General features: G+C 41.3%; 1 protein-coding gene across 1 annotated transcript; it reads right to left on the bottom strand.

The window, feature by feature from the left end:
* On the bottom strand, nt 1-23046 carry LY86 (lymphocyte antigen 86). Its single transcript, XM_015854648.1, has 5 exons — nt 22694-23046; nt 10966-11052; nt 9568-9696; nt 3581-3633; nt 1-761 (listed from the first exon to the last, which is right to left on the bottom strand). The coding sequence occupies exons 1-5, from the start codon at nt 22812-22814 to the stop codon at nt 669-671; spliced, it is 483 nt and encodes a 160-aa protein (XP_015710134.1). The 5' UTR covers nt 22815-23046; the 3' UTR covers nt 1-668.
* Between the last annotated feature and the right edge of the window lie 2261 nt (nt 23047-25307).

Raw genomic sequence — 25307 nt, 5'->3', positions numbered from 1 at the left:
TTTAATTTTTTCTTGCAAATTTATTGACAAGCGAGAGCAGCATATAGCTTAAACAAAATGATTCTCATATCACTGTAAATGTTAATGAATTAAAAAAAATATATACAAGAAGAATCCTGAAAGCTTAAGTGGTATGAATAGAGTGAGTGAACATGGAGCACTGAAAAGAGTCGTGCTCATCCTATTTGGTCTATGTTCTATGGTTAAAGCAGAATTTATACCAATGGAGGCTCCAAACAAGCCTTGTGAAAAACTGAGAATGTGGAGGGCTGTAACTTCATAATACAAATGACAGTCATCTTTAGCTTGTGTTAGAAATGGATACCTCCATAGCTTACTGCAGAAATCTGTTTTGGCTCTCGCCTCTTCTGCCTTGTACTATTTTCATCCAGAGATGAGAATGTTGGTATCAAATACTTTCTATTTGCAGCTGTATATATTAAAAGCAAAAAGTGGGCTACAGAGTGCATTTGGAGATAAAATTACCACTAGAGGGTAGGGTCTAGTGACTTCTCCAAAAAAGTGAACTATAAAGAGGAACAGCATCAGAACCACCACGTGGGAAATCTTTCCTTTGGAATCACTGAAGCATGCAAGCATCTCGCTGGGCTTGAATAGTTTTAGGAATCTGTAGTTTTGAGGAAGTTGGACTGAGTGCGTTGTTTTAGTTAATAATCTAAATAATTTTTCACAGTGAAATCAGCACAAGCAACAGTGACGTGATCTTCATTAGTCAGCTTTGCCATAATAGTGTAATCTCCCTGTATGAGGCAAACACAAAGCAAGAGATTAGCCCACGAGTAGTAAATAATTGCTTCTGTTTCTAACGAGGGAGTCCTCTTCCTAGAAACAAAATGATCCTTTTCCCATCATGTTCCTCCCAAGTATTTTCTGTCGGAATGTGTTTCAGAACTGGTAAAAGAGTTGCCTGTATTTTCTGCCAAAATATTCTCGTCAGAGATATCGATGCTGACAGCACAAGTTCAAAATTAAAACAGTGCACGGGGAACAAAATGTTTTGATGCATAAAAATTCCTTTCAAATCTATGTAGCTTGTCATGTTTCTTGTGAGCAAGCACAGTTCGGGAACAGGAATGGGAAGAGGTGCACGGTTGTCTGGCACTCCTTTCTTGGATCTTGTTGTTCAGCATGTATGTTTTTATAAGAAATGGCATCTTGGAGATGTGTGTATAAATGAGTCAATCTGTGACTAATTCTTATGTAGTAAAAACAAGAGGTAGTTTAGCATCAAATTGTGCAGTTAAAAATACTAATAGTTTCTTTCTTTAGGAGGGGAGGTTGAATGTGTGTAATTACAGTGCAAAAATCTTAACCTTAAAGGTATCGTGGCTTTTTTGTAATGGTCAAAACCACCCTCTCCAGGTGCCTGGAGAAGGAGAATTGTGGCAGGGAGGTGACAAAGCTCATCTAACAGAGTGAGAGAAAGAGGTGAACTAGATTTCATCTTCTTTGGATTGCTGGCATTGTGGCATTTTTCAGTGTTCTCTGGAGTTTGGAAGAGAACAAGTAGGGGTAGGCATGCCAGCTGCAGGGCTTGGCAGCAGTGGCCTCCTGGCCTTGAATTACAGAAAGCTCTTACCCTGCTCAGGGCGTTTCTGGTTGTGAATCAGGGGATAGCACAGCTAGAATGAGTTGGGCTTCTTTCCATTTGCCTTTTATCGAGGGATTTTTAAGGCAGTAACTGGCCTGTTTCCTCACAGAGAGGTTCAAACTAAGCGTAACATCCAAATTTAGAAAGAGGCCCAATGGCAACACGCTCATGAGAATATAGCCTTGTTATAATTGCTGTGAAGATTGTGTAAAGGTCCCCTAGGCTGGTCAGATGAGACTGCTTTGGAATGAGCGGAAGCTGATTGCTGCATGGAAGGATAATGTTTCTTGCCTGATTGATTAATTAACAGTGAAGGCTTCCTACTCCTTTCCTCACAAGCATGTTAATTCTCCAGAAGTTTATTGTTTCATTGATGGAAGTGAGTTTTTAGTAACTCATTTTCATAGCTCGTTAGTGACTAAGTTTTCTCATCCTTCAGAATAATATTTTCCTCTTGGGTGAAAATTGTTATTAAAAGAAGATAGAGAACAGTCTTAGACTTTCTGACTCCAAATTCAGCTAATTTTCTGGGAATTGGAGTTCTGTTGTTCTGTGTGCATGTTTTCAAAGTTTCTTTTGATATGATGACCTATGCCTACGTTTCTATAGAGCTTTTACTACAGATGTGCCATCAGTATTTAGCAAGGCTGCTCCTGGAAAAGGATGCTGGCTGATACAAGCTTGGATGTTCCTATGTGAGGGGCTGAAGGGGAGAAGGTGTTAATTGACATGGTGTCTCTAGGTATGACATTAAGGAAAATACATTTGTGAGTATGGGACAACAGCCTGTTTAAAGGAGCCCAACTCCCTGTGCACGTGCCTGGAAAGTGAAGGTTATGGTTGCTGCTATCACCAAGGGAAGACTGAGATGTATGAGATAGCAACTGTCATTACAGAGGCTTGATCCTCCCAAAATTCAACTGTCTTCATTCCTAACTGTGCAGGTCTTGGCAAACTCAGCTCTCCAGGACTTATGTTCTTGCTCTGTATTGCTGTTACAATCCCATCTTCTCCTTTTCTTGTGTTTGAATGATTCCAGTGCTGATCAGGCCCTAGACTCTCATCCTTGTGGCTGTAACATAGGTTTTATGCCAGGTGCTGAAGAAGTGGGCATTCTTGCTATACTCCTCCGTGTGAGCAAGTCTAAAGAGTGTCTGAATGACCAACTGAACTGTGTGCTTCCATGTTACATGACTGGAAATCATTTCTTAGAGGCTGGTCAAATACAGCTTGAAGTTGTTCCCAGTTAAGAGGGATCATGGTGCTTTTAGCATTTGAGACCTATTTTGCTTTCAGTGTAATTGGGTTGAGATTTAGGAAGGAGACTTAGCTGAATGTGACATCTATAACGGACAAACTAAGCAACTTGATCAGAGTAGTGCCAAGAACACTTCCTGCTTTCTCACCTTGCTAACAGATTCATCTTATCCTAAGGTTCCATGAGTCCAAAGTGTTCTTGTCCCCACAGCTTCTACTTACATTTACAGCTTAGAGGATGTCTGTCTCCGTATATAACACCATATATGCACAGTGGATCAGGTACAGTTGCAGTAATTACCTAAATTGCCTTTATAGCTTGTAAGGATGCTTCAGAATGAGCATCTCCAAATTGTTCAGGCCACTAAGGGGTGAGTTGAACCACAGCCTTGGTCTCTCAGAAGTCCCTTCGAGGATCTGCTTCATTTGTTGTCAGTTTCAGAGTAATAGATGGGGAGTCAGTTAAAGAACTGTATGGCTGCATGACTGGTAGAGGAGATCTGCTATCTGAAGAAAACCTGCCTGTGGGGATAATGGTGGCTCTCTATGCTTTAAGCATAGCCTCTTATTTTTGTACTGAAAAGACCAGCCATGCTGCAGTGTGCCAGCTGGGGGAGCTTGGAATATGCTGGCAATCATTGCTGATAGTCTTCTGATTGTACCTCCTCCAAAAAGCCCTTTTGCTTCAGAGCATAGTGGTGATGAACTTACCTGTGGGATTTCTTTGATTCCCAGAGTGACTGGTCCCTCATAGTAGAGATGTTCTGAAAGCAGAAATGATGATGGATGGTTAGAAATCATGCAGCACATTTCAGAAACAAGCAGCTGAGAGTAGATGCTTTTTTGTAAAAGAACTTAAATGTGCTCCAGTGACAAGTGATACAGAACTGCAAAGTGCTCAATATGTAGTCTTGCAACAGCCATCCCCAGACAAATGTCAGGACATGTACTGCCTTACGTGGAAGGCAGAGCCTGAGCACAAGGAGATGGAGAAGGGAGCCCTGGCATTGCACAACCAGGTGGTTGTTCCTGTGTCAGTATGCCCCTGCAAATGGGGAAATGGAAGGGGAGCTGGAAGTTGCTAGACATGTGTCCTTTAGCATGATCTGTTCAACACCTGGAGATGCAATAGTTGAACTATGCTTTTTTCTTCAAATTGTCAAGATGATGATCTGAGCTGAGTGTTTCTGTAGGTGTAGAGTTCTGACTGCTTGCTGAACACGACCTTAAAGTAATAACATTTATCTTGCTATTGAGGGAGCGTTCACCAAGTTATGTGGTGTGCTAAAGCCATCGCAGAATTGTGTTGGTGACTGGAACAGAGCCTGGGAGTTGCACCTTCTGATCTTTACCTCCCTAAATGTGAGACACATTTGCTTTGCGCTGTGGAAGAAAGAACAACTTTAGCATTAATGGACAGAATTCACAGACTGTTCTGCAATTCCTCCTACTTTTTCATAGCTTACTGGGCCAAACTGTGTAGACTTGACTGAAAATAAAATTCATAGATGTTTCGGTACAGAATTTCTTACACAACTTGCCCTATACGAGTCATGGAGAATGAAGATGTTTAAAGATTCTCTTTCGTAAGTGTCATGAAATATTCTTTACTTTGACAGTGACAGAGGAACAAGCGTTTCGTCATATTTAAGTATGTGCTGGCATCTTGATCCTCATCACTTCTAGAGAGTTGCTTTAGTCCAGCATGTCTGTGTTACTTTAGTCTGTTTCTTGCTAAGGAACGGACAAAAGTTTTGTCATGTATTTGTCATGTGGTCCATCCCACCATACAATAGGTGTCTGAAATGGAAGTCAGTCCACAGAACATCTTCCCCATACATCGTGAAATATTAGTCAATGCCTTAATTTAACCAACTTAAATAAAAGAATAATGACTGTAATATGCACCAGAGAAAGAAGAGAAATGAGAGACATCATCAATGTCATATACCTTTGTATTAATATGAAGTTTATTAAAGGTGATGCTTTGGTGACTGTGGAAGGTAGAGAAGTTGTGTCCCTGAAAAACCTAATATCAAAACTGAGAATACAGTCAGTGTGTGCTGATTTCTCACTCTCAAACTGTTTAACTGTATTACAGTGCTCCTTTTTCTCTGCTTCCCTAGCCACTTCACCTGAGCCCCAAGGAGTCTTTTTCTTTTCAAAGAGCAATTGCCATCACTAGTTGCTGCTGTGCATGAAGAAAGAGCCCTGTAGTCTGACACATCTCTGCTGCAGAGAGTGGTGACTCAAGAATCTTAAAAATACAACACAGCCCACTTAGTTCACAACTTACTAGAACCTAAATAGGAGTTTAAAGACACTGCATACTGCGTGATGTATGTGGTGAGTGACTTGCCTGGGACTTGGGCCATATATGTGTTGAGGTGAGCTAAGGCTTATTGTGGGTAGTGCTTTATTTTGTGCTTTGTGTACACTTGCTTTCAGTATAAAGCCTAAAATAAGCTTTGTCTTTCTCTTCTTCAATCAGTTTTGAGATTAACAAATCTTAGATAATATCTAAGAGGAGGGTAGAGAAGAAACTGGGCCAGGGATTATAACCTCTCCCTGAAATCCTTCTTCTCTGGGATATGGAAATTCCTCTTGGATCATGTAGCTCATTAGAGTCCTACCTAGACTGCTGGAAAGCTGTCCACAATCAAAATGTAGAGAAACAGCATCCAAGTTCTGCAAAGCCTATATTTTAAATGAAATAAGAGGCATCAGGCTATTTGTTTCTGAAAGAATGGCAATGCTCAGCTCTTTCTGGTGGTGCCCAGTGACAAGCCAAGAGGCAATGGACACAAGCTGGAACAGAGGAGATGTTATCTGAACATCAGGAAACAGTTCTTTGAGAGTGATCAAACAGTAGCACAGGCTGCCCAGAGAGACTGTGGAGTTTCCATCCTAGGGGATAGTCAAAGGCTGTCTGTGTATAGTCCTGCACAACCTGCTCTGTGTGGAGCAGGAAGGCTAGACCAGATGTGAGGTCCCATCCTCACTTTACTATGTGGTTGTGTGACTCTTGTGACCCTCCTTGCTTCTATCATCATGTAAAAGGACCGTGCATCTTTGCAAGTATATTCTGACTGGAAAGCAAAAGCAGTTTTGAGACTTGCCAGGAAATAATACAGAGCTGAATTTTCTTGTTCGTACTCATTTCTGACTACAGCAGCCTTCTCAGTGCCTATGCTGGCTGGATTAAGCTTCTCCAAGTCCATTCAGTGTTTCTCTTGCATGGAGATTTGTTATAACTCCAGTAATGTAAACATCCTCAGAGGCTTTAAGGACTGTAGTTTATCACAGCATCCTTCATATTGTCATACACACTTTTGCATTCTTCCATTGAAAGAGGATGTATGCATCTGTTGCAGTAACTGTAACTGTCACAAACGCTGAGCCGAGCTCATTGACGAAATTCTGTGGTCTTTATAGTGAAAGCCCAGATGCTTTTATATTTGCATAAATGCATGTCTATTTGTTATTGATATGACTGGGAGAAGTATAAATTATGGCTACGTTTTTCTCATTAAAATTTCACCCGGTTTTTTTGTTAGTCTGTTGATACATGATAGCATGTCAAGTGTGCTGTCATTAGTGATATGCTTTTACCTTTCCCTCCGTGTTCAGCCCTTTTTCCCAGAGACTGAACTACAGGTGATTTCTGTAGAGGATGCTGGAACACTTCTCTAATGTACCATTGAATCAAGGTGGTATTATTATATTTGCAATATTACTTTAACCAAAAGTAACTTAGTCCTTTTCCCTGTAAGCAAAGAGGCCCTTAGTGTCTTCCAGTCTCATGCAGAACTTTCAAGTGCATAAGAACTTCGTGAGAGCTACTTCAAGTTACCAGTTATCATTTATCATGAAGATGCTTCTCATTCCTGACAAAACACCTATAATGAAATTCTCACTCCTCTTTCTCAAATCCTCCTTGCACTGAAAATCTTAAACGTTCTCACACTCTTGTACTATATAAAGGCCCTGTACATCTGCACCCACCTCTTCTTCTTCTATGTTTTATATCTTTTTAGAGCTTAAATGCTCCACGTTGAAGCTCTTCTAGGACACGATCTTGCACCCATGCAATTGACATAAAACTTTTGTGAATTTTAGGGATGCAGGAATGAACTGAATAACTGCCAGCTATAGACATGCAGTTGAGTGAGAAAAATGTATATAAATACATAGCTTGGTGAGAAACATCCACTCTCTTTACTGGGAAGGAAAATGTGAGATGAAGGGGCTAAGCAAGATGGCATTGTATATATCAATATAAGACCCAGCTTTGTCAGAAACACGTACCTAAACTCCAAGTGATACTCAGCTCTGGATCTCATGCCTTATTCTCTATTTTTATTCCTAAGTACTATTTTAGAACATGCTCACTGTAAAAGCTACTGAAAAAGTCAATGAAATATAGAGAGGACTGTATTGTTTCGGAGTGTGAACTCACAGAGTTATGTTTAAGCCTGCAAGTTGTGGTTGGCACTCTACAAAATATTATCATTCAAAGTCTTTTTCTCTGATTTTAGTGATTGCATTAGGAAATCTGTTAAATATTACATAACTGTTTTCTTTGGAGGAAATAGAGAATAACCAGCACTTTCTAATGAAAAAGAGGAAGAGCTGAGCTCATGTTATAAAACAAAGAATTTAACAGGTCGGGTTGTTATTGTTGCTCTTAAGTGAACAATGGCCTATTTCCTTGAAACCTTTGAGTCTGCAACTTCACAAGAGGAATACAGCTCCAAAAATTACTTAGGAGTCCCAGTGATCTGTGCCGATGTGGGGTTTGCTTAACATAAATACTAAATACCATGATTTTGATGAAGATGAAAACTCCAGCTATGCTAGGTCTCTTAAAGTATTTCCAGTCATGGGAAAGTGGTAGTAATATAGGACAAAAAAGGTGGTGGTAAGGGAAACCCCCAAACTTTGACAAATCCATCTTATATAATCTCTTTCAATCATAATTTTCTCTGTGCTTGATCCACACTAATGAACCAACAGAGTCATCAGCAGAGCTATGCTCTGTGTCATTTTAGGAAAGGGAAGCACAGGTAATATTTGTCCTCTTTGTGGTGGGTAAATGCATTTGGTGTAGAGCAGCTTTAAACTCAGGTCACAGGTTCATCAGGTGAACAGATGTTGGAAATACTGTTTGTAGACAACAGTGAAAATAGGGCTCCAAAATAGCTATCTACCCATTCACAGTGTTGTCTTTCTGTGTAGGTATTAGGTCAGGTTTATATCTGTGCTAATATGGTCAAAATACAACTATGCTGAATTCCTCAAAGAGGTAATGTGTTTTAAAGAATGTCCTGGCCCAAACTTAGAGATGCTTCTAAATGAAGATATATAATATTCTAACAACCAACAGTGGTATTATATCATAGTGCACTTCAGTAGTAGAAACAATCACCTGTCACTCCAAGATTAAGGGACTTGGAAACCCCAGGAGGTTTTGGCTTTGTAGTTTAATGTGTGAAAGAACAGTTTGTGCTTTGCTCTGGACTGACTCCACTACTTAATGTGTTCCCCAAAGGATGTTATTGTTACTCATCAGAGTAAGATAGATTTTCACTAGGTATATGGTGTTTATTTATTTATTTTTCCTTATAATTCAATGAGCAACTGAAAAAAACTCTAATATTTTTTTTCCTGTCTGGCTTACAGGATTTACATAATGGGTTGCTCATGCAGCATTTCTCTATTATTCTTTGTCATATTTTTATGGGGTGTGAAATGTTTTAGTAATTTTCCGGGGGTTGTCTTAGCATTAGTGGTTGTCAAACTCATAGCCCATGCCAGTACAGTGTTATCGTGATAGAGATGAAGGTGAACGGAAAAAAAGCAGAGCTCCTGAAACTTTCTCTGTGCCAAAACTCTCTGAACTTTTACTCTTTATTTTAAAATTGGCCAACAAAAATGATTGTGACACAGAAGTGACTTCAAAATAATGGCAGTAGCTCTTCTGGACCTGCTGTGGCTATCTATGCCCTACCTGGCCCGAGGCATGGCAGAAGAGACCCTGAAGTGCCCAGGCTCACTTGAGACCAAGGAGTGGTCTGTGCACAGCTAATGCTGCTGAAAACCAACTATTGCACTGGTTGGCAGTTTGACTGACACGAACTATAAATCATCTGACAGTAGCATAGACACACGATGAGCAGAAACAAGATGAAAAGCATAGCTGGTACCACATCCTATGCTGATCCAAATATCTTTTTCATCGTAGTTCTTGTTAATGTGTGTTAGGAACTGCCTTTAAGAACGGGAAGTGTTATTTGCTTAGTAGTAAAGAATGTGTTCAGAACGCCTTGTTTGTTTGCTCAGCCCTTCCTCAGACAAAAATAAAGGCCAGTTCTGAAATGCTTTTTGCTCGCATGACAACCATGTGCCTATAAATAGGGCTTATGAACCCCTCTGCTGTTGGATGTGGTCACATTACCAAAGTTATTTTTTTATGGACTTGAAATCCCATATGTGTGCAATATTCTGTGATTAAAAGAAAGGCGAGCAAACAGGTTAGAGGAAAAGCATGCTGTCCTACTGTGATTTTGCCACCCGTTAATGTGCTGTTGAAGTAAACATAACATTACAATATATTGGTGCATTCAGTAGCACAGCGGGTGCATCCTGCTTGGAGTACTCAGTAGCCATCAAACATTTTAGAGCACTACTTAAATTACCTCCTTTCTTCTTTCCACAGAAAATTAGTTTAGAAAGGCCTGGTCCACAAAGTGTCTCTGAGTAGCTTAAGACAGTCTTCCCATTTATGATCAAGTCGAGCTTGGCATACAGTTCCTTGATGCTTTGTCCTGTACAGAAAGTAGGAGTGCTCAGAGAAAATGCAAGGGTAAACAGGCTTATAAATCCATGTTTTATGAAAGTTTCTGTTTCCTTTCCCCCTCCCCCACGTTCAAGCCATTATACATTGTTTCTTCACAAAGAATTCCTGAAACATAGAAATCTCTGCTGATTTCTATGAGAGAACTGTTCTCCAAGCCCCTCAAGAGATGTAAAGAGGGACGTAGTAGCTTACATTTGTATTTTAAACTGAGTCCATGACCATTCTCTGGTATAGGAAAGGTTGTGTCCATAAACCTAATCTTTCTTTCTTCCTGCCCCTAGCAGTGTGACCAAATCTAGTGAGCTCCTGGGAGCAGCCCCTGGGCTGTACCTGCTGCTTGGAGAAATGCCCCAAGCCAGATTTATGCCATAGACCAGCAAATCATCTAAATATTGCTGGGAGTTTGTTTGTTTGGGCCTTTTCAGCTGGCTACCATAGACAAGCTAGTGAGGCTGCCAGATCTAGAGGGAGGTCCTGTAATCTGAGTTGTTGGAAAGGTATTTGCCAGTGCTTGTAATGTGGTGTGTGGGCTTATTTAACTTTGCAGCCACCTGACAGCAGATGCTCCCCAGGCAAAAGGGCAGCATATCCATTGGAAGGATGACCTTTGCATGTAAGAGGGCATTCCAAAGTGCTAAAAGATGCTTGGCTTACAGACTCATGTTTAGTACCAGGAGTATGCAGCAGTGCGCTCTCACTAGTTGTAGCAGCAGAAGGTGAGCTTGGGGCCAAAAGGGTGGTAAGAAATTGACTTGTCCATGGAACGGTCAAAAGTCAAGCAGTAACTAATATTAACTTGTGCACCCAGACCCTTAGCTTAAATGCAGTACTGATTTTGACCTTCTGTTGCTGCTCAGACAAGTGCTGGAGGATATAATTTTGTGGTGCTGGCACAGGGCTGTGGGGCCTGAAGCCATCTCATTCAGCAAGACTCTCCCCAGATGACTTAGCTGTAAAGACAAACTCTAAAGCAGCCCCCAGCTTGGCTATCCTCGCTTAGAGATGAAGGGTAGGAGAGGAATGAGAACTGACAACTCTATGACTTGCTCCGAGTTACATATACAGTTTGAGGCAGAGCTGGTAACACACCTGACGCACTTCAAGCCTCACACCAGTTTTGATATGTCTCAGAAATGAAGTATTGTTTTTATTTTATAGGGGGTTGTTACCCTTGCTTACTTAATACCAGTGCTTAAACATACCTGCTTACGGGACAAAGAAATAGGAACTCACTTACTTAGGACCATGGCAGCTCTGATATCAAAGGTGTGGGTTGCGACATCTGAACAACGGTCAATGCTGAAAGCAAAGTCTTGCTGGGGATCTGTCAGGAAAAAGAAAGCAGTGAGAAGTAACAAGTTACTTTTTTTTTACAATGAGATACTGACTGTATAGAAAACAACAGTAAAAGTGTGGAAGTGTTGTAAAAAACAAATTAGATATTTCCTCAATATTTTCTGTGATAGACAGCTCCATTGCTGTTGGCACTGCTGCAGCCAACAGCACAAAAAAGAAATTTCCAGAGGTGGAAGATGTGGCTAATTTGGCTGTCTGTCACCTAACCTATAGATATGTGCTGTAACAGAGCCCCAAGATCCTCTTTAGGCACGTATTTGGCCCTGCTGGATCTTCACGACCTTCCTATGCATCTTTCTCTCTGTGGAAACTGAAGAAGCTCTGGGGATGGGCCCAAGTGCAATTGTGGCATGCACAGAAGCAGCCGTAGGCTCCACACTTTAAAGGGAGCTGTTGGTGACAAATTATAGACTTGGAAAATGTTTTTAAGTTATTATGGTTTGTGCTTTGAGGTGATCATCTTACTGAATGGAAAATACTGGCTTGGGAGAATTTTGCTTTGATGCTGTGGTGTAACTTGAGTCAGTGTCTTCTGTGTGGTTGAGTTAGTGTGTCTGTAGTGCTTCAGCTCCCTGCTTGGCCCTGTTTTTGCAGCAGTGCCTCTACAGTTGTAATAGCTGTCAGGGACCAAGCCCTGCATGACCAAAGCCTGCTTGCCTAGAGGGAAGCACCAAAAGAATGAAAGCACCAGGAGGACTTGGCAATGTTAGCCAGACTTTGCAGGCTGTCAATTGTCAGCATGGTCCAAGAGGAGCTCCCAAGTCCTAGCTCCTGTCAACTTTAAGTAACTGCTCAAAAGAGAGAGGTAAAAATCTCTAGCATTTCTTTTAGCTCTGAAACTGTGCTGTATTTCTTCTTCCACGCCACTAAAATTACCCAAACTGCTTGGGATAAGAAGCTGTTGCCTGGAGTTGATCATGAGCTGCTCAAACGTGGCAGGAGTTAGAGGGGTGTCTGTCCTCCCCTTCCATATTCCTGACAGTTCTTGCACTGTTATTGCAGCTTCAGAAGTTCCCATAATTGAGTTTCCTGCTCTAGCTGGAAAGAACACCAAACTTCTCTTTTTTTTCCCAGGGCCGTTATACCTGCTTCCTCTCTGGTCTCTACCACCTCTCAGGGCTTGGTTTCCGCTTTGCTCTGGACTTCTGCAAGAGCCCTTTTCATTTCTGTTTTTGCTGTGTGGTGCAAGGATAATGTTCAGGAAACAGCTGCTCAGATCCTGAGCAACTTGGGTATTGGTGCCTACATACAGCACTGGTTGTCAAATGACAACAGTTGTTGGTTCTGTAACATCCAGAATGGAACAATGGTCAAAGACGACACTGCAACATAGACGGTGTTTGATGGAAAGGGGATTTTCATGAAACCAGGCTTTGCTGGAAAGAATGTGTTTCTTGTTAAGAACCTGACCTTGGGATTAATTTAGTCTGGATGTCTCCTATCTGTCTTTTTTTTCTTATGGGTCAAGCTCTTTTGCCAGGTGACTGGTTTGATTGTGTAATGTAACCGCGGTGTTTCCTCCTCCATCATCAGAGATGCAGTACAGAGAGACACTGATGTGTCCAGACAAGGGTTACCTGTTCCCCAGAGAAGAGGAAACGTGTGTAAAAGAACCAACGTGAGATATTCCAGAAATACTTGTGAATTAGAGCACTTGGATTTTATGTTGTTGCTCTGTTGCTGTGAAGCCAAGTTTTCAACTGGCAAAATCAAACAAACCAAAACCAAAAACAACAACAACAAAACCAAACAACAGAAACACCCAGCAAAATAACCAATAATTAATCTTATGACCATCTTCCTGTGGAAATTCAGGCTACCCAGCATCCTTGATACTGTTGTGTACATGGTAGACTCCTGCTGAAATCAATTGAAAGGAAGGCTGTTTTGCTTAAGTCGTGGTGCCAGGGAGTCTGGATTCCAAAAAACATAGGCAGAAAGGGTGCTGCTAAAAGGAAATTAAAGGAAATAGTATTAATTTTCTTAACCATTTCATATGCGAAGATGCTTATAGGTTCAGCTGTGAGCTGTGACCAAAGGTATCATGTCTCACTCCTCTTTCTTTAAATATTGAGGAGTGCCTCGTGTGACAAAAGCAACTCGAGGCCATTGCCATTTTTTTATGTTGCACAACTCTGAGTCACTGTTTCTCTCTTATGGAGGTTTAATACTTACTCTTCCTTCTTGCTTCAATCTGAAGCGAGCTGGTTAGACTGAAAAAAAAATGCATGTTATGTCTTTCACATGTGCGGAGCAATAACATTTACCGTTAAATCTCTCAAACACGTGGGGCTGCCCTTCAGCCTTCCACTTCCCTGCAACATTTCATAGTGCACAGTACTGTATGTTCCCAGACTTCCCTCCACCCACTCCCTTCAATCTGCTCTCTTCCATAATTAAAGTAAAAACTCTTCAACTGGTTGCAGAGTTTTGCTTTTCCAGTTCAGCTCTGAGATATTACCAACACTCAAAAACGTTGATGGAAATTTTACAAACATGTTGAGGTTTATTAATGAAAATCTGCTTACTGGGAGGGGGAAAAGGGCATTTATAGTGTCTCGTTATATTCGTGTAAGAAAAGCTTGGGTTGTAACATTTGCAGTTTCATAAAGGTGGGCAGGAGCAGGATTTTGACTGAATATTCTCTCTGCTATTGCTATGTCCTTCAGCTCCAGAGCTGCCAGACCACTAACAGCATTACAGAAACTGCATGGCTGAATCTGAAGCACTTCTTATTGGAATTTTGCTGGGCTACTCTGGAACAATTTGTCTTTTCTTCTCCCTCCCTCTCCCTTATCTTGTTAACTATCCTCTACTGGCTTTACTGTCATCAGAATCTGCTCTTAAATACCACTGTTTCCATATGAGCATTAGATCAGTTGTTACTATTGAACTAAGAGCAAGTAGGCGAGCTTTGCTTGCAGAAGACCACATCCATAAGCCTTGCAGTGGCAAGAAAACTCTTTAATTTGGTAAGCTTTGTGTCTTTCAAATTCACCGTTAGGAGAAACTGGGTGAAACTTGTGGGGTTATGTTTCTGGGCTTGGTTAGGGTCGAACAAGGACAAACTGGTGCTAGAAGAGATGTAAACAAATACAAGGAAGAAACCTACTTTAGTAATTACCCATCAGTCTTCATCTTCAAAGCTCTTAATAAAATTAAATCATTAGTTCTTATGTCCTTACAATATTCAAGGTGATAGAAGGGAAGGAAAGAATGAGGAACTATTTGGGATCTCAGCTTCTGTATTCATTTGACATTTTCCCTTTAATGCCTATTTAAATAAACTAACCTGAATGCTCAGGGTTAAATTTGACACTGTGGAAGTTATTTACTAGGCACTAAGGAAGAAGGTCCAGCTGAATTAACAAGTTTCCAGTTTCACATCTAGATTTCCCTGAGTATCTTCAGTTTAATGAACTTCTCATTTGGGTCTTGTCTTCCGTGAATGCTGCAGCCATATTCAGACATGGGAAGTGCAGAGAGCCTCCTTACTGAAAAGAGTGGAATAAAGTGTGACTCAGGTCAGCTGGAGCTAGTTAATCAAGATAAGGATGCATCATCCCAAAGCACTCACATCAGAGACAGGATTAATCTTGGCCTCTCCTTAGTTTTGGAGCACTTTTGGAAGCACGCTGGCTTCCTCTGTAAAATCTGATTTATGCCTCCTGTATCTTTCTGACTTGCTTAGGCAAAGTGAATGTTATGGAACAGGAAAGTCATTGTTAATGTATCCTTAGCATACCGGGGTCTATAAACTGTGAGTTAATAGTTCTGCTTCCTTTCTGATAAAACTTACGTGACTTTAGAGAGAAGCCTGAAGATTTAGTCTCAGTATAATCTATAAGCTAAAAACCCCTAGAACACTATCAAGAGAAATTTAAGTTATGGCTTACAAAAAAAACAACAAGTTTCAGTTTTTAAATCCCTCTATCTCAAGAACACTGAACACCAGTACAATACAAATAGCAATTATGTGCAATTACATACGGGTGTTACTGGCCACGTAGGCCTTAGTTTTGGAACTGAGTGATTCCAGCATCTTCTGAAACAATTTATGTCAAGGATTAAGTCTCTATCTCTTACTACATCAAATAAAGGTCATTGCTGAGTGTACCAAAAATTGCAAATATTCAGAAATGGTAACCCAAAAGGCTGGTAGCTTCTCCAGACTTGCTACTGGGGCAGTGACTCTAGAAGTAGCATCTGGGGTGTCAGGACCAGATGCAGGATAGGAAGCTGAACCCATGTGCAAAGATATGTGTCAGACGGAGACAAAGGAAGAGATTTCCCTGGTCCCAAGACAAGCAGCTGGTAGTGAGCTTCAGGGAAGCCTCTCTAAAGGCATCAGAGATGAGGGACTGTGTTTGGGGGTGAGGATGTGTGAGGGTGTGAGGCCTTGTGCAAAGTAGGCCTTCTAAAAACCTGACTCGAGTCTCCCTGCTTTTTCTTGCCCAAACCACCTTTACTGATAGCAGGTTTGTAAGAGCTGTTGTAAGGGCTCAAGCCCTTATACTCAGCCTCAATACTCAGTGTCTAAGTGTTCATGGAGACTTTTGCCTCTGGTTATATTTGGAGAGACTGTGTGCATTGCTGTGCTTTGTGTGGTATGACAAAGCTTTGTTTAAGAAGACAAAACTGAGAGGTACTGGCTTTGAGTGATAGCACATACAGATCTGCATTTGTATTTGATAATCCTGATCTGTCCTAGTTAGCTTGAGAGAGAGGGAGGCAGGACAGGCTTCAGCTACAGCAGTCTAACAAGAAAATACTGCATTAATTTAGGCCCAGCAGGGAATGTATTAGTGGGAAAGTCTTTGTTCTTCTGTTCTGTTGGTAAGAAAATACCATGCGCTGCGTGAGCAAGATGCATACAGTAACTGCTTGTGTCCTAATCAGTTCTGTCTCTCCCCTGTTCATGTGTTTCTTTATCCTTCTTCATATTGTCCTACTTGAGACAGACTTTGAGCATCAGAGCTTGCCACTAGGCCTGGGGATTCACAACAGACTTATGTCAGAAATAGAACCAAACATTACTAGAAACTGCCCTGCTGTTAGACACATGCCATGCTCTGGGATAGCAGGCTCTACTGCTGGTTATACAGAACAGTAATCAGCAGAATATAAATGGTCTAAATGTTCCCATTTTCCTAGGATGGGTTGAAATCCACCACAGGAGTGTGGCAGTAAGCTATAATTGGAATAGCATGCTCCCTCAGCTAAGGAAAGTAGCTGGGTTCCTGCCTGCCCAATCACCGCTGGATCATTTGACAGCAGCCATCCATCTTCAGGTGAAGAGGAAACTGGTGCATTGAATTATTTTCTGATAGCTTTCAAGATCCTAGTTCTCGGCGAGCGGCAGCTCTCCTGAGTCTAAAATCAGCACCTGGGATGGAACAGAGATTTGGGGTTTGGCATGTAGTGGTTCTTTGCAGGGTATTTGGACATCTTCTCCCTGATGGCTACTGCTCTTCTCAAGTTTTAGGTCATCTCCTTGGAGTTACTGCAATCATATAGCAGAAATCATTTTGCTATATGTGGGCTCTGTTTTCATCTTTCTTGGATTGCATTTGCTGGTGGATGTAAAATTGCTGCAAGAACCCGATCTCCTACCTCCCATTTTCTCTGGTAAACTATAAACACTGTAGGGCCCAGAGGTTTTTTAGGGGCATTCAGTACAGCTCTAGGTGAGAAGATGTAACAACTTTAAGAAAACCTAGTGATATTACATATGAATAAGGAAGGAGTCAGAAGTTCAGCTGAGGTTAATTCTCCCCACAACTTCACTGAAAGCATTAATATTGATTTTTGCTAAGTGGTTCAAAGACTAGATGCTGAACATGATGTTTATTGCCAAAGTACCATAGAGGTATGAAGCTGTCTTGTGTTCTTCCTCACCATTTACATTTTACTAAATACTCTCCTCTCTCTGAAATGAGGTAAAACCAAGCCAGAACAACCTCAGAGTTCACACAGAGAAAGAAAGTTTTAACCCACTCTAATGGAGCGGAGAGTAAAACAGATTCATGGATTTTAGTTCATAAAGGGACCAAACTTTTTACAAGTTTTACATGCGCAGAACAAAAGCAAATTTACATATGCGCTCACATCCGTGCTACCTTGATTCTGATGATAGCTTCACTTTATTAGGAACTGCAGCTAGAAATATGCCTGTCAACATCTGGCCTTCCCCCTGGAGTAAGCAAGCTACACTAGATGAGTACAGCAGCCAGGCTATGACACTAAGATTGCTTGGACAGAGCAAATAAAACATGTTTTCAAGTCAAATTCTTGAGTTCTTTGATTGTTTGCCCATTAGCAATTTATGCAACAAAAGATCAGAGGGGAGCTGGTGTCATGTGGCTTTAAATAATTTAGAAGTAGAAGCAATTGCTGGAGACTGCTTGAGGGAAATAAATAAATAAGTCAAAGAGAAGCATCTGGCTCAATCTGTCTGCCAAAAAAACAAAGAATAATAGAAAAATAGCCTCCTTTTATGAAGTGTCTAGCAGAACATTTGCCCTGAAGATGCGTGAGCTGAGAATTTTTGCACTCTTCTTTGCCAGCTGAAGCTATCAGATTACTTATGTCCTTCATCTAGTGGATATGCAATGGATATGGCTAACGAGGAAAAGAGACCAGTAACTTTGGTTGATGCAGAAAGCAGAAAGCAATGTGCTGTGAGATGAGTGCTGCAACAATGACAAATTAGCAGGATTGTTTGCAAGTTCGTATCCCTGATTTATCAGGGACGGGTGTTACATGTCTATTTAAAACAGCAGCAGCAACAACAACAGAAGGGGAAAAGGGCTGTAAGAGAAATAGTGCATCTGATCTCTTGGGCTGAATGTGTGAGGGGAATACCAGTAAGACTGAAACTATTCAGCAGGGACAGACAGTCAGGAAACAGTAATCTAACAAGTTTATCAGTCTTCACTTTTTCATTTTTAAGCACTGAGAAATTCCCTCAATGTGGAATTTATTGGGAAGGTTAACAGCTATACTGTGCTATCCAGACAGAGAAGAGTTTACACTAAAATAACCCTGTTGGCTTCAAGGTATTTTTTTGCCAGGGTCCAAATCTGAGCTCATGAGTATAAAAAGCAATGCAAATGAGATTGTCTCTGTTAGTAAATGCAATCCAGTGCAAATTCATACTGAAGTGGACGGTGCTGCTCTCTCCTACTTAATCAGCATAGGGTAGGGAAGATCTTCTTGGTGAACATATGCAGTTTAACCTTGTTCTCTTTAGAAGAAAAATAATTCTCTCAGGGGTGCAGAGGGGCCTGCTGCTGTATCTAGCAGAAGACGTTAATTAAAGCAAATAGTTGCCTATATTGCTAAATGTTGTTATTCATTTGGTTTTAAACCTGTAGGTAGATATAACTGTAAAGAAGAGTACAGTTGGTTTCCTGTGGAGGTTCTGCAGTATGAAATGAATGCTGATTGATTCCTCCTCTTCCTGGAATTTTAGCTAGTGGCTGTTAGCTGAGCTTCGGGTGGAAATAAAAGGACACACACACAAAAAAGCCCAAGGTCGAATGTTATTTGGGAAATCTGTTTGTCTCTGCCTGACAGTCAAACATCCCTTGTGCCCTGAACACGTTTTTTAAAGCCTGAAGAATATACTTCACGATTTAACTTTGGAGGTCCTGAAGCTTTCCCTGAAATTCCATGTTATTTACTCCTGTGCATAGAAAACAAAGTCCTTAATGGTAGATGCTCTCCAGACCCTTTCTAGGAACCTTATGGTCTTTTCTGCTTTGTCAAGAAACCTCCATTTTCAGGCAGCAGGCAGCTCTGAAACCCTTGAGGTCCTAACCTGAGCATAGAGCTTTCTTATTCACTAAGAATACTGGTCTGCTCATCCTGCCTGAAACAAAAGCAGATATCCTGTCCTAGCTAAAATTGTGAGATGGAGCTGTAAAAACACTTGTCAAATATTTTTGATGCACTATAAATGCAAATAAAGCAATCACCTGCTTTATTTGTGCCATTTGAACATTACCTTGTAGAAATGTTTTCATGGTGAATTAACGCAAGCTTAGATGAATGGTCCAGAGGCAGGGGCCAGCAGCTGCACTGAGAAGTTTCATTTTGTAGTCTCTGACTTAGCTGCACTTCGCACTTTCAGGTAGAAGCCTGACAATCAGAAATCATTACAATCTGCTCAGGGCACTTGCTATCGCTGCCTTCCCATCTTTCCCTTCCCACAGAATTGCCTTTTAAGATGTAGCAGGAAAGATCTAAAGTATTTTTATTGTAAAAATCACGGTAAAATTAAAAAGGATAGGAATAAGCCATTTGTGTAGCAGCTTCTTTCCATGTCTCTGCATAGACTTGCCAATTACAGCTCTCTTTTCTCAGTCAGAGATGTTAACCTGCGTTGCTTTTATCTTAGGATCCCTGCTCAGGCTTCTAAAGTGATTTCTGGCCATTTGAGGTCTTCCTTTGTTTTTGTCACTTGTTCCTGGGAGGAAGAATGGCACTAATGGGAAACATCTTGCTATTTATAGACCGTCTCGGTGTTATGTCTCCTGTGGTTATGTAGAGGAGGCAGCATAGAGTCTATTTACTTACAGACCATTCATCTCCTAGCCTATATTTCTTGCTATGGACTTACTGCTGTTTTCTTTTAGATTATAATTCCCCACTCCTCCCAAAGTGTGTGACTTTGATGACTGTGGTCTTGTCCATCTCATTTTTGATGCATGCCATAAGGGCCTGGTCCCTAAAGGCTTGGTCTGATATACCTGGGTGATATTGAAGATCCCTTCCATAGGATCCAGAATATGGGGTGAGCCTAAGAGCTTGATGCATGCCTGTAACATACCCCATTATAGAGGCAGGTTGCAGCTAGGGCAACAGCTTTCAGGAACTGGGACTTGCTTTTGAAAGACTGCTATTCTTTCTGTATCTATTGTCATTTATCCATCTAAACCTCTCTGCTACATTTATCACAGTTATATTAACTGATATTTTTAGCTTCAGTCAGATTTTTACTGCCTTATAGAAGAGGATCTGATAAATTGCAAAGCAGAAATGAACACATGGCTCCATTTTAAATACTCAGACTGAACTCATCAATCTGCTAATAGAGGGCATACAGTTCCAGAAATAAAGTTGTGAAGTGCTTGGCTAGAATTCCCCCAACCTTCTTAAATTTTACTTGATTCAGCCTTGGTGCACTGATAATGTCCAAGAATTTATAGTAACAATAGGGGTGAAATTCTGATCCTCTTTAAGCCATCTGGGAATTTTTTCCCCAAGTTTTGTTTTTTTGTACTGGCAACCTCACTGTAGATACTTTATCCCCAAATATGTCATTCACTGGCATCATTAGTGGAGCAGGAGATACCATGAGGATCCCTCAGACTGAAGGGACATACAGGTTGAATAGTTTCACCGAGACATAATGTCATTTATTTTGGGGTCGGTTGCATTCAGTGAGGTTTAGTTTTGCAGCTTAACATTATTGTTCTTCAGTAGTTTGTCAGGATCACTTCTGGGGCTGCTGGAATTTGTTATCACAGTTCCTTTTCCCCACCTCTGGCCTTTGAGCCAAGAAGGTGCTCCAGCTTTGTTTAGTTCCATATCAACACCTTGAAGAATGAGCAGCACTGTGTTTTTGAGACAGTCTTTCTTTTGAAATATCTGAAGTGTGTGGGCACCTGCCCAGCATTTATGTTGTGCTTGCTGCTGTTACAGAGTTTTCATTAGGTTTGTTAGGAAAGGGTCTTATCAAAACAAGGCATATGACTTTTCCCTCCTGGGTAAGAATAGCCAATGGGACATAGATAAAGAAAACAAAAGCTACATTCATCACATCTAAGTATGGTTGAGAGTGAAATGAGGTGGGGAGAAACTCTCCTCTTCTTGAAAATCTGATCACTGTCTTTGTTACAGTTGTGAGCCAGCCAATGAACTCGGCATATTTCCCATCTAGGAGGTGTTCTGGGCCCAACCTCCTTATATTTTTTGCTTTATGTGAGGTAAAACATTATGTACTGAGATGGTGCTTCCTGTTCTGAAGATACAGGTAGGGTAACCTCTGGAAAAGGCAGGACAGAACACTGTGACAGCAGCTGTGAGTGTTGCCACTCACTGCCAGAGCTTCAAGGAGAAAAGGAATCAAGCTTCAAACGAGGAATCTGATTTAATTCTTGTATTGTTTCCATGTCTGTGTAATCCTCTCATCTCCCATAGCTGTGTCTAAGAGAACAGAGACCATTCTTGTGTTGGGACCTGACTTGAGATCTCTGACTTGTGCTTCTCAAGCTGTGATCCCCTCCTGAATGAATGTACCTGTTAGCTTTGTGTGCATGGCAAACCAAAAGAGTGATGTGCAAGCTCTAAACAAACGCATTTTGTTAGTCCAGTGGTGTGCATAGTAAGAAGCAATGCTTGACTGACACATGCCCTGCAGACAAGTTTCATCATCGTTTGAATTGACACAAATTGTAGCCTAAGCCCCTATGTTAAGACATCTCATGCTGAGACCTGTAGAGGGAACAGAATTGGTTTATACAATGAATTCTTACTAAAATAAAGGTAATACCAAAGGTCACACTCACTAGCTAATTAAATATTTTCCTAAAGTGGCATACCCATTTATAATATGTAAAGCCTGACTTTGTTCTCCTTGGAGCAGGCCTGGAAAGAATTGCATTGCAAATATTTATTTACCTCTCTTGTCCCTCACTGGCTTTATTTTAATGGGTGTGCAAAACTGCATGAATGCTACAAGGGAGAAAAAGCCCCCCAGGAAAGCCTTTGTATCTGGATGAATTGGAAAAACAAACTCTAGGGTGCTCATTTGCCACGAATCGCTTTTCACATCACGTGCGGAAAATGAATGAAGCGTCTGTGAATCTAATTCCCTTTGTCCCAGTTGTAAAGCAGATCAGCACAATAGGAGAGGCACAAGGCCAGCAAAGCAAGAGGTGGAAAGCAGGCACCACTCAGTGAATTCATTTTCAGTCATCCCGTTGCTGCCTGCTCCTTTTCTTCTCTACAGATTTAAAGAACAAACAAACCTGACGGTTCTTGGGAAATGCCTCTGTTTAGTGCTGCTGCTGAAGCCTTGCTGAGCATGGCGGCAGCAGCTGAGAACACGATTCCTTCCCGCTGTCACGCCTGGTCCCTTGTCACTCCAAGTGGGAGGACAGAAAGCACATCACCACAGCCCAGCTGTGCAGTAGGAAACCAGTAGATCAGGGCACTGAAGAGTCTGTTGTCTCAGAAGTAAAAGGAAGAAAGACTGAAGCTCTTTCTGTTGTGGGTTTTTGTTTCGTTGTTGTTGTAATAACTGAATTTTGAGATAAAAATCCTAACCAGCTGCACTGATTTTTTGACAGCTGTTTAATAATCTGAATTAGGTTACGTTATTTCCTCCCTATTATATTCCATCTAAATACATTTAGATGCGTGCATGTCAACCAAACCAGCTACATGTGAAAGACAAAACATTCCAGCTGCAAAACTCAGTGCCAGCTTGGGAATGTAACCCTTCCATTCATTGCCTGGTTTATAAGCTCCACTTGCTGTATAAGAACAATTCTGTTGTCTAGCTAAAAGGAAATGGAAAATGGAAATTTTAAGAATCTCACCACAGCTTTTGTAATATATCTCCAAGTTTTCCTCCTTGCAGACTGTGTGTGTAGGCCATTCTGTGCTGGCACTGACGCAAAGCAGGGCTAAGACGAGAGCGAGAACATTCCATGTCTTCATGGTTGCAGTGGCAGTTTGCAGGATTGATTCTTCCCGTCTCTTGCTACTCTTCTGTGGGTTAGCTGCTCCTTCCTTCCTCCAAGAGAGAAACAGGAGTTTCTACATTCACGCCTGAAGAATGGTTAAGTGAGCCTATGCAGCCTCCAGATTGCCGCAACGTGGTGCAAACAAGAGGCTAATCAGAATTGGAGGGTGCTGTTTCCGTGTGCTCAGACTTCTGCTTTCTGCTTCATGTTAGTTTAAACTAATGACAAATGAGATAATAACACCTACTCGCCACGCTGCACAGCCCAGTCTTGGTGCCTGCTGGAACAGTACAGCAAACTGTTTATTTTTTCTCTCGCTGCCAGTTTCTTCTCTTGAAGTCAAAGCATTTAGGTCAGGACTTCAGACAGGCTTATTTAGCCCTGCTGGCTGCAAAATGTAATCCAAATCATCCCATTTTAATCATGCAAAGTTGGGACCAAATGTTGCAAGGTGGCCAGTTTGGTTTGTGCATTTTTCTTGGTGAAAAATCAGTGTGCTGGAGGGAAGGAAGATTTGTCTGAAAAAAAGCTGGCGCACCAGAGAACCAATTCTTGAAACTTTCAGGAATGAATCCTTTCTGCTTGACTCTGCTAGAGGCAGCAATCTCATTCATTTTGGTCAGTGGTTCTTAGGAATGTACTATTTAAGAGTAAACCCAGTCAAGTAAACGTTTCTTTCCTTCTGTTTTCCTAGTTATTTAACTGCCCAATTCTGACACTGCATTGGTCATTCATGCTATTTTTTTCTAAAGCAGTACTTCATGCACGAATTGGTGGCTGATGCATATGGCAAAGAATTATCAGTAAAGAAAGCAGGGAGGCTTGCCTCATCCCTTGTAAAATTCTCTTCTTTACTTTACGACCCTGGGTTTGGAATAGGATTTCAAAAGGCAGTTGCCAAAAAGGACTTTTCTGGACAAAGTATTAAATGGAAAAAACCTACAGGCTAAACTCAGCCCTAAAGCCAATGTCTGCAGTAGTGTTCTCTGAGCTGCAGACAGGAGAAATTGGCTCTGTAGCGTGACAGAGTTGGATAAAAGATTTCTTTGGCCACCTCACTCTTTCTTGCTTGAGATCTGCAAGTATCATTTGCTCTGTCACTGAGTGAAGTTGAAGAAGAGAAAGCTGATGTACTTTAGCAAACAGGAAGGCATCTAACAAGATAATTATAAAATAATACTAAACAGTAGAGTTCTTTCTGAGGCAAAATCCTTGCCTGAATTAAGACAATAAAAGTAATCCCAAAGATTAGAGAGGAGGCCAAGATTTCAGCCACGATGTACTATATTTAAAAGCTTATTCGGGGCAATCCAAGAAATCTTGCTTTGGATAACGAGATTCAGGGCTATTTCATGTTTTGGATACTATCATAATGGTAAGTTACATGTCCAGGGCCAGGGTGAGAATTCAGGCAACTGTCTTTAGACACAGTGCATGTGTGATAGTCACGTAACGGGATTTGGGTTAGGATCTGTCTGATTTGACCAGACTTCTGGTGATATCCAGCTAAGAGCTGACAGGAGCAATGCAACTGCATAGAGACTATTAAACAGAGACAATGTCCAGGATAACTGTAATGAACTTAAATTTGAATGGTATAAAGTAAAAGTCCCTTCCCACTGAAGTCTGTGAAGGGAATCAGAACTGGATATAATTACTTCTTACAAAATGCGCTGTAGGTCAGAGCTGTGAGAACTTAACCACTATATTTTATTCTTTTCTTAAGGTATGATACAATGGTATTTCCTTAAAACATCAGTTTAACGCTCATTGAACTGAGAAAAACAGAAGACAGGGCAAATGTCTGAAAGAGACATCCAGTGGGACTGAGGGTATCACTAATAAGCAAAATTAAGCTCAGGACCACTCTTGAGATTAAAATAATTGTAAACTGGGAAAATACATGTAAGTAGTACTGTATATGCTTACCCCACCCTTACTCATCCCTGCATGCCTGTTCATAAACAATACTGAGACAGATTACTGGGCAAAATGGAGCCCAGGTCTGGATGGGAATGGCTTACCTGGACATTGGTCTTGGTTTTGTCTCACTTTGCCTATCCCCACCCTATCCAGATGGCACTTCCTCCTGATATCTAAGCTAAACCTCCCCTGTCTCACTTTAAAACCATTCCCTCTTGTCCTATTACTTACTATCCACCCCTCTAAACAGCTGCCCTCCCCTCCTGTTTATATGCTCCGTTCAAGTACTGGAAGGCCACAATGAGGTCTCCCTGGAGCCTTCTCCAAGCCAAACAAGCCCAGTTCCCTCAATCTTCCCTCGCAGGAGAGGTGCTCCAGCCCTCTGATCATCTCAGTGGCCCTCCTCTGGACCCGCTCCATGAGCTCCACATCCTTCCTGTACTGGGAGCCCCAGTCCTGGACGCAGTACTGCAGATGGGGCCTCACAAGAGCTGAGAAGAGGGGGAAAAAAGTAGAAGCCTGAAAGTAGAACAACGCTAGGCTG

The sequence above is a fragment of the Coturnix japonica genome, chromosome 2, assembly GCF_001577835.2.
Source record: "Coturnix japonica isolate 7356 chromosome 2, Coturnix japonica 2.1, whole genome shotgun sequence".
NCBI classification, from domain to species: Eukaryota; Metazoa; Chordata; class Aves; order Galliformes; family Phasianidae; genus Coturnix; species Coturnix japonica.
This window is presented reverse-complemented; position numbering and strand designations above follow the sequence as displayed.

Coding starts and splice junctions, on each gene's coding strand:
- LY86 (XM_015854648.1), bottom strand. CDS start 22,814: ATGAAGACATGGAATGTTCTCGCTCTCGTCTTAGCCCTGCTTTGCGTC. Junction 9,697..10,965: donor CAGAGCTGCCATGGTCCTAA/GTAAGTGAGTTC, acceptor CTTTCTGTACAG/GACAAAGCATCAAGGAACTG. Junction 3,634..9,567: donor CTGTGGAAAGAAGAAAGGAG/GTAATTTAAGTA, acceptor TTCTGCTTTCAG/AACATCTCTACTATGAGGGA.